The sequence below is a fragment of the Brachionichthys hirsutus genome, chromosome 8 (assembly GCF_040956055.1).
Source record: "Brachionichthys hirsutus isolate HB-005 chromosome 8, CSIRO-AGI_Bhir_v1, whole genome shotgun sequence".
Taxonomy (NCBI): Eukaryota; Metazoa; Chordata; class Actinopteri; order Lophiiformes; family Brachionichthyidae; genus Brachionichthys; species Brachionichthys hirsutus.
Genome location: NC_090904.1, coordinates 12,764,010 through 12,773,589, shown reverse-complemented (window position 1 = coordinate 12,773,589; position 9,580 = coordinate 12,764,010). Strand labels below are relative to the sequence as shown.

The window sequence follows — 9,580 nt, the reverse complement described above, 5'->3', positions numbered from 1 at the left end:
GACTGCATTCTGGGTACAGGGCCGTCACTGCGTCATGACGCACCAGACAAGATTGCGCTCATTGAAGGTTCATTTCCCACACGTCCCGCCCCTTTATGGGATTGGCGGCGAAGTCAGTCAATCAAAATGGAGCACATATGGCAGGTTCTCTCTTCCTAGTGATACGTAATAATACATTCCTGTAAACATTGTGAGTATTAAGAGGATAATTTATTAATGGTGGATCAATAAAGCCTGTTAACCCAAGATTAGAAGATTTATCAGACATTGTTATTAAGATATTATGGAATAAATAACACAAAAAGCTAAAACACAATACTATAATCTGTTTTGAATTGTAATCGTTATCAATGCAAAAAGGTGTTGCACATGTTAAAGTCTGATTATTCCACAATCATTTTGAGTGTTTTTTTAAAATGCACTTCCCACAGGCACCAAGTTGTAACATAACCGGGCAGTCCATTGTAAAATCTATTTGGAAAACATAATCGATAAAAACCATTTATAATTCAGTTGTTAATTTGTTGATTGTAAAAATACATGGGCCTCATGACATTTCAAATTAAATGACAATTTAAATAGTAAGAGTGGCTCATAGATGGAAAATTGTTGGTTTAAGGCATCTCTGGTGCTTCTAAAATGTTTTTATCGGTGGCAGAGTGGGTTGTTAATGGTGGTGGTTAATGGTATCCTGAGCCAGGAAACCCACAAAACCCATTTTCCTGTCGTTTCCCATCTCTGAAATTGAAATAGTCGCGCTTTCCTAAAATCTGCAGTATTTTCAGCAAACACGTGTAAAAAAAAAAGTGCTTGTGTACAACTTTCTGATCACATGGTAGGGTGGTGTAGTGCATAGCACTGTCACCTCGCATTAAGAGGGTATTAGGTTCAAATCCCATGACAAATGTGTGGATGACAAATCTTTAATTGGGAACCATAACATGTATCCAAATAATTTTGATAACCTTTGATTCCTGTTGGTCTGGAGGTGTGGTCATAATAAAATCTACAAATTCCTGTTTAAAGAGCGGAAGAAAGAAAGAAACAAGAACGCATGCTAACAAAAAGTAGTTACCAGTATTGCACATTCCGCAACGGATGGTGGCGCTATACAGAGAAACGCTGGAATAGCAATCCGTCATAACAAAGAAGAAGAAGAAGAAGAAGAAGAGGACGAAGAAGAACTATGGGCGCTGTTACAGATGGTGAGTAACATTTTAACTCGTGGTAAGTCCTATGAATAGAAATATATGCTAAAGCTATTAAAATATTATTATGTACAAAGTCGTACATTAATAAATGAGCCCGTTTTACTTATAGTTGCTACTGCTGTCAACAAGCAGTAGCCGCGATGCTAGCTAACTGCTCACAATCGCGCTATAAGAATGATTGTGAGTCTCGTTTCCTCCTTTATTGCAGACGAAGTTATACGAAAGCGTCTCCTCATTGACGGAGACGGAGCTGGCGACGACCGCCGAATCAATGTGCTTCTGAAGAGTTTCACGAAATGGTGCAACTCGCCTGGAAGCCCGGAAGAAGGGTGAGTGGGCTCCGTGGGAGCGCCGCCGTGGACCTCCTGTCTGCGGTGTAAACTGACCTGCAGCTCTGTTCAGGTTCACGCAGTATCAGCGGATGTTGGGCATGCTGGCCCAGTGCGACTCCTCCATGGGCAAGGCGCTAATGGTTTACGACATGAACCTCCGGGAAATGGAGAATTATGGGAAGATCTATACGAACATAGGTAGGACACCTTGAGGGTTCGAGGCCTGTGTGTGTGTGTGTGTGTGTGTGTGTGTGTGTGTGTGTGTGTCGCGCTCTTACAAACCAGCCCTTGTCTCTGTATTGCAGAACAAAACATCACGTCTGCACATGAGAAGATCGCAGAATGCAAGAAAGAAATTCAGAGGGCAAAGAGAATAAGGAAGAATCGCCAAGGTAGGAATGTTTTCACTTGTCCATCTTGATTAAAGGAGTGATTTACAACTTTTGTTTGATGGTCTACGCAGGTTCAAATGAAACGTAAATTTGACACTAAAATTCACTGCTGAAATAGTTAAATAATCAATCAGTTGGTCTATAAACTGCTGCTTTCAGTAGGTTAGTCTTTAGTCATTTCGTTTGTGTGAGTATTTCCTCCTTTTCTTTTTATATTGTGAACTGAATATCTTGAAATATAGCCTATCTCTAAGTAATACAAAATATAAATAAATATAAATAAAAGTGTGTCCTGCAGGCCGTGGAGGCTAAAGTCATCCATCATTTTGAAATAATTTGTGAAACAATGTTCAGCTATCCGTGGTTAGTTCGAGCCGTCTTCCTTCCTCCTAATTTAACTTTTGTTTTATCTCCTTCCAGAGTACGACGCTTTAGCAAAAGTTATTCAACAGCATCCTGACAGACATGAAACGCTAAAGTAAGTCGGGGACGGACGCGTTCCATCCAGATAGTAAAGAAAAAAAAAAGTTGTTCTGCTTCACACATTAGAGCAGTTCTGACTTTTATGTTTGGTAGATCGTGATTCGTTTTGATTTGATCACTTCCAGGCAGTTGGAGGCGCTTGACAAAGAACTACAGCAACTGTCTGACATCAAGGAGAATGTAGATGCAAAGGTACAAATCCATTTGGCATCTCTTCACTTTAAACCTGTAACATCTCCAGCCATTATTCATATTTGCTTTTAATTTCACCATTGCAGTTGGAATTAAGGAAGAAGCAGTTCCATGTGCTGCTCAGCACCATACAAGAACTACAGCAGACACTTGAGAGTGAGTGCACGTTTAGTTGCCATGTTTGTCATTCAGGTTCTTGGCACAATTTTTTTATACTCGGGAAGTTGATCTGCCTCTAAATGTTAAATTTGGAGATTGGACATTTTTGTGTCTTTTTTTTATGATTCTTAGATGACGAGAAGTCGGACAATGACAACAATCAAGGGAGCCCGGCGGGGAATGGAGAATGAACTTGTATCAATTCATGAAGCTACGTGGTGTAAACCAGTATTAAGTTAGTTTGGTTCTTGTCTACAATAATTTTTCCATGTATTTTTGAATAAATTTGAATCGTCTACGTCTATCTACCGAACCAGAGGGTTCGTAGATGTCTGGCTCATAAATACCATTAATACTACTTTGAATAATAAAACAAGGTTGCAAGCAAGGATCTCAGGGTTTTTAATAACCATGAATAAGAATTATTAGATTACTGTAGTTGCATATTCATTTGTCTCCCATAAAAGAACAGCCGGTCGCTGAGGATGGATTTTGGAAACCATCTCGGGTGGAAGTTTACGGCTTTAGAGCTTTTTTTTCTGCCTTGTGTCAAACATTTATTTGTGGTTATGTATCTGGTACTGATGGATCAATTGACTGGATTCTGGACAGAGTAAATTTACTGACGTGATGGAAATATAGAAGCTATGTTTATGTCCCTGATTTGAATCTCAAAACACGCCGCTGTATTTTGCTTTTGAATGTTTTATTTTACCAAGTACTTGGATTGCAATCCTGAAGGTGTATTAATAAATCATTGCTCATAACAGATGTTTTTATGCCTTTGAAGGCAAGCAGAAATTATTGTCTGGTCAAAAACATTGCAACGTATTTTTTATTATAGATTATAATAGACAATAGTACATGAAAAAGTCCTCATATTTATCTTAATTAATGAACTAATTCCCGATTATCCTACAACCTCTACCATGCTATATTATCTGAAAAATTAAAGCGGTACAAAAGGCTGGTTGACAACTAGAGTTGTGTTGTCAATCCCCCCCCCCCTAGAACTCCACCAGGTAACCTCGGGCCTGTGTGAGGCGATTGAGGCGACTTTGCAAAGCAGCCCTCTTGCTGCCTATGTCAAAATCCTCTTTCAGCAGGATCTCTGAATTGCCCTTGTCATGAAGAACCTGCAGCATCTCCCTCTGCAGCTGAATGGCAGACTCCTGCAACATCTGGTAGCGGATCACCAGGGGGATCTGGTCAGCCAGACGCTGGATGGCGATCTGAAAGTAAAGAGAGACAAGTTTGACACTTAAGAATACAGTCACTGTTTTTGAAGAATCGTTCTCTGTAATAAAAACTTACTTGGTAATACGATTTCAGGTGCAACATTAAGTCCTCGAGTGTTGCATGATTATCCTGCTTGGAGAGAATACATTCCGTCTCCTCCTCCGGCTCCATCGCAGTGATCTTTCTCCTGCTGTCACTCAAGGTGTTGCTGTACGTCCTATCCTGAGAGTAAACGAGCATCTCCATCCTGAACTGGGTTCTCAGCATGGACTCTGCGGAAGCCTCCTTCTCTTGCTTAATGGATTCAATCTTTGTCTGGAAAACAAAAACTAATCAACTCAGTATAATATTATAGCATATTTAAAATGCTATGGAGCGTTGTACTGAAATAAATGCGTCAAGAAAAATACGTCCCAATAAATAAGTAAGTAAATAAATAAAATCAAATAAGCTACAGAAAGATAAATGAACAAAACAAGACCAGAAATATCTTATGAAGTCTATGGCGTCTTTATTTACACCAAGCGGGTGGGGGGAATGTGTTTGTAATGGCAAATGCTGGTCGTCATCAGTGTCACTCAAACCATTAGAAAAACGCTACCTTGGCCATTTTGACGAGATTAGGAAATCCAGCGAAGTTATTCTGGGCCAGCTGTATAAAAGCCTTCCTAACTGCATCTAGAGGGAACAGAAATCCAAAATAATATAAGCAGCCTAATTTCTAGGAAGTCCTTTGATGGTGATTGCACAGTAATACAAAAAGGCATGAGCAAAACAGACGAAAACATGCAGAGCATTTAATCATATACCTCCAACGGCCTTAAGTCTCTTCACAGCTGGTTCTTCGAGCGTTTTGATCTGCTCCTTGACCATAAACTCAAAGATCTTGTAGTTGGTGAAGCCTGGTAGTTCCCTTCCACGGTACTTCACCTCATAGTCTTCCACTTCTCTCTCAACCTTCCAGTTGACTGCAACACATGATCTTATTTTTCAGGCTCGCCGATGGACAGCAAAAAAAAAAAAAAAAGCAGATTAAAATGCTACACTCACAGTTTTCTCCTGAAAGATCCAGGTAAGCGATCCACTCCCCAAACTCTTTTCTGAGCAGAGAAAAGATGTTGAGCCTGTCCCCACACTTGAGTTCCTCCCCTACAGTCAGACTGGTAGCGTCCTGAACGAATTCTGTTACTTTCTGCAGCACAAACAAGCAACAGGGTCATATTCACACTGGTGAGATTATGTATGTCCTTGTGGTGGAAATTAGCACGAGAGAACTCACATCAATGAGGTAGAGGAGTCTCTCAGCTTTGTCGGATGGGGGTCCATTGCCGTATCGCTCCAGCTCTGCTTGGGTTTGTGATATTTTCTCCTCAATCTGCTCTTCCAGTCGGGGAAGAGATTTCTGCAAATCACACACGGCTCAAAACTTCAGCGCACAATGCGATGCCGCATTTGTTTTTTTTATGACGTTGAAACCACAGGAAACATTCACCTCGATGTGATGCACCAACTCAATTGTGAGATGCTCAGCCAGTTTGGGAACAGTGGCGTGGCCGTCGCTGTAGAGCGTGCTATAACAAGAAATAAAAGGTGCCGAGGGCATGTGATACGGCAACGATGGATGATCGTGGAAATATCATGCAAGAGAAATGAACTCACTGGAAATACGCATGATCTTCAAAAAAGGCTTTCTCTCTTTCTATGGCTTCACTAAGAGACACCTTCTCTGTGATCTCCTTCTGGCCTCTGCACTTAACGATCATGTAGCCCTTCTTCAGGTGGATGACCTCGTTGTGGACGATGTCAACGACTGACTCTTCTGTACCTTTGTCCACCAGATCAGGCTTGGTCAAGATGCCTGAGACAAGACAAGACAATGAGCCATCTCAGATTCATGTAACTTTGGCAGGTGGACTTTTTTCCTGGAAATCCTTCCTATTTACCCAGAGTCCTCTCTCCATCAGGATCCACCTCCTGCGCCATCTTCAAAGCCTCCGTGGTCGCTATGTCCACGTTGCTCGGAACAACGACCAGGCTGATGGTCTCTTGCTTTTTGATAAATTTCTGGATCAGTCTCTTAATCTGAAAGCATTGATATTTTACCAAGTGTTAATATAAAGTTACCATACAGTAATATTATTAAAATTACCTTTCCATGGAAAAGTCACAAATATTGTTTTTATTAAAATGGAAATACTAAAAGGGCAGAGCTTTTTATCCCTAATCTAAAAGTGTTCATTCTTATTGTACATCGTGTGATGAATTCTATACAAATAGTATAACTATAAATGAATACATGGAGTTAATACAAGAGAACTAAATCTGTATACAGTAATACCTTGACATACGAGTATAGTTCCTTCCTGACAAATCAGTATATCCATGCCGAGTGAGCATCCGACATGCATCCGACATGTAGGGATGGGGATTTTAAGCAAAAATACTAATGAATAATTGCTCAGTATTAATTGATTACCTGGTCTCCAATGTTCTCTGGCTGTCCTTTGACGGCTACCCTGGCGATGCCAGGCAGGTCGATGAGCGTCAGGTCGGGAACATCGGGAGAGGCAATCTCAAGGCTGATGAGGTCGTCACTGATTCCCACTCCGACTCCAGCCATTTCATCTTGAGCTGTAGGGAGAGGGTATTATGGGTTATAATTTCAACGGATGGAAGCGCTGATTAATGAAACTTAAGAGCTAGGGTAGGATCTCCTTGTTTTTGTTGACGAACCTCCTCGAATCTTTTTCTCCACGTCTGCAGGGTCTTCTATCTCTTCCTCGTGGTCCTGGTAGCTTATCTTTCCATACCAGTCCTCTCCTTCTTTCCTTCTCTTCATTTTCAGTTCGAGAGGGCATCTCGTCACGATACCTGAAAATGAAGGACACATTTCATCTCGTGAAAAATGGGAGCAAAAGCAGAAGTGTTGCATTTATATTTTGGTTCAGTACAAAGTGTCTTTTAAACTTATGACTTTTCTCAAGAAATACGTTGATCAGCATTACACATGCGCGTCTCTCAACGGAGACAAGACGGAACAATGTCCTGTAGGGAATTTCCGTATTTAGATGGGATTCCACAAAGTAATTACATGCCGACACCACTAGGAACGCGCTACATTTAGTTTGTTATTGTAATGACTGATTTCAATTGAACGCATCACAACAGTGATGTCACACAACACAGATAAACATGGGCTTAGATTGGCTGGGGCGGGACCCCCACCTGGAGGGGGCCGGACTCATGGACATTGAAAGACGCGGACGGCGGCCCTTTGTTCGGACCTGAGACTCACACACGGAGCAGGATCGAACCTCAGCGCTGATATCTGAACCAACTTGTATTGATCTGCATGTTATATAAATATCTTAATCATGACCCAAATCCTCTTTATTGACCACGCACCCACACGGAGAAGAAGAACCGGGGAGGGTTAAGGAAAACCCTAACAGTCCTCAATTCCATTCATGTCTGAAGGACGAGTCGTACTATTGTATGATGATAAATGCATGGAGTATAAATGACTTACCTGCTACTTCCATACAGTACTGTGGGATTGTGTGTACAGAGTATGCATTCGTCTACCAAAAAGACAATGTCGTTCTTTCTTATTGTACGTGTGTGTAATAAATGAATATAATATAAAGGTTTCACTTCTTGAATGGCATTACTAAAATAAATAAACTTTTTCATGATATTCTAATTATATGACCTGCAACTGTGCGTGCGTGTGCGTGCGCATATACAGATGGAGCGTCCCATGGGGGGGGGGGGGGGGGGGGCTTCCTATATTTGATTGATTTTCCCAAATCTTCCAAAGACAACGGAGTTCCTTCTTGTTGCACATGAAGCATATAAACATGTCGATGGACGGAACTCACCGCTTCCTCTTGGGAGAGCCACACCTGACAGCGCCTCCAACACCGAACTCTTCCCCGAGCTCTGGTCTCCAATCACGGCGATGGCAGGCAGAGCCAAGTCCCTCTCTACCCCCAGAGAGCGGAGAGAGTCGATGAGGTCGATGCAGGGACGAACCTTCTCCTCGTAATGCTGGTTCAAAGTGTTCATTCTGTCGATTTATCGCCGATGGCTTCTCCCGGTGTTGCTCGGTAGACTCGCTGCCGGCAGACTGAGCGCGTAATGATGCTGCAGAACGGAAGCGGTGGCGCTGAAGCAGAAATGAAACAGAAACTTCCACCGGGGTTTCGTTTCTTTCAATAAAGGGAAATTAATCCGATTAACCACGGATGAGTTACCAGAACTTCATAGGTTTCGTTTCTTTGTCTCTCGTTTCTTTTTCTTCAACCTTTTCTGAACCACGAGACATTTTTTACATAAATAAAAAGAAAATCCTGCGTCACTCGGTGAACGTAAACCTGAAACATGGGTCTTGATCTGGGTCCGAATCCCGTTCGGGGCCGAATTTGGTGCTTCTGTGCATTTTTCCTTTGTAAAAACTTCTCCATCGCCGTCACCGTTCATCATCTCTGTTTTCTCCAGACTTTTAAAATATATATATTTTATTAAAGGGGTTGTCGGAAATTCCCTACAGGGTTATTTTTTGTGTTTTAATGTCAGAAAAAAAAATCTGGAAACCCACACAACCAGAGATATCACAGAGCACACCTGATACTGTCCTTCCAGCCTGATTCCTTTCCACATTCTCTCCATCACCCTGCACTGCTGACCCCTGAAGTCCTCGACCTTCTTTACATCTATGCCTTTTAACCTCACTGTTCCACCTGGGACCTTCTCATTTACTCCTGCTCATCGTCATTCCTCTCTAGATCTGATCTGCCTCTAAATGTTAAATTTGGAGATTGGACATTTTTGTGTCTTTTTTTATGATTCTTAGATGACGAGAAGTCGGACAATGACAACAATCAAGGGAGCCCGGCGGGGAATGGAGAATGAACTTGTATCAATTCATGAAGCTACGTGGTGTAAACCAGTATTAAGTTAGTTTGGTTCTTGTCTACAATAATTTTTCCATGTATTTTTGAATAAATTTGAATCGTCTACGTCTATCTACCGAACCAGAGGGTTCGTAGATGTCTGGCTCATAAATACCATTAATACTACTTTGAATAATAAAACAAGGTTGCAAGCAAGGATTTCAGGGTTTTTAATAACCATGAATAAGAATTATTAGATTACTGTAGTTGCATATTCATTTGTCTCCGATAAAAGAACAGCCGGTCGCTGAGGATGGATTTTGGAAACCATCTCGGGTGGAAGTTTACGGCTTTAGAGCTTTTTTTTCTGCCTTGTGTCAAACATTTATTTGTGGTTATGTATCTGGTACTGATGGATCAATTGACTGGATTCTGGACAGAGTAAATTTACTGATGTGATGGAAATATAGAAGCTATGTTTATGTCCCTGATTTGAATCTCAAAACACGCCGCTGTATTTTGCTTTTGAATGTTTTATTTTACCAAGTACTTGGATTGCAATCCTGAAGGTGTATTAATAAATCATTGCTCATAACAGATGTTTTTATGCCTTTGAAGGCAAGCAGAAATTATTGTCTGGTCAAAAACATTGCAATGTATTTTTTATTATAGATTAT

At 41.2% G+C, this 9,580-nt stretch overlaps 2 protein-coding genes across 2 annotated transcripts; one reads left to right on the top strand and one right to left on the bottom strand.

Annotated features, from left to right (window-relative positions):
* The first annotated feature begins 1,158 nt into the window (after positions 1-1,158).
* Positions 1,159-3,524, top strand: thoc7 (THO complex 7). Its single transcript, XM_068742473.1, has 8 exons — positions 1,159-1,205; positions 1,420-1,540; positions 1,614-1,741; positions 1,849-1,935; positions 2,356-2,413; positions 2,544-2,610; positions 2,697-2,766; positions 2,902-3,524. Exons 1-8 carry the CDS (start codon positions 1,187-1,189, stop codon positions 2,958-2,960), a joined length of 609 nt encoding a protein of 202 aa, XP_068598574.1. The 5' UTR covers positions 1,159-1,186; the 3' UTR covers positions 2,961-3,524.
* A 59-nt stretch (positions 3,525-3,583) lies between these two features.
* Positions 3,584-8,079, bottom strand: LOC137898436 (interferon-induced GTP-binding protein Mx-like). The gene is made up of 12 exons (XM_068742472.1): positions 7,890-8,079; positions 6,742-6,879; positions 6,485-6,639; positions 5,952-6,090; positions 5,668-5,866; positions 5,501-5,579; positions 5,288-5,410; positions 5,059-5,200; positions 4,818-4,976; positions 4,610-4,686; positions 4,084-4,323; positions 3,584-4,001 (listed from the first exon to the last, which is right to left on the bottom strand). The coding sequence occupies exons 1-12, from the start codon at positions 8,074-8,076 to the stop codon at positions 3,777-3,779; spliced, it is 1,863 nt and encodes a 620-aa protein (XP_068598573.1). The 5' UTR covers positions 8,077-8,079; the 3' UTR covers positions 3,584-3,776.
* Between the last annotated feature and the right edge of the window lie 1,501 nt (positions 8,080-9,580).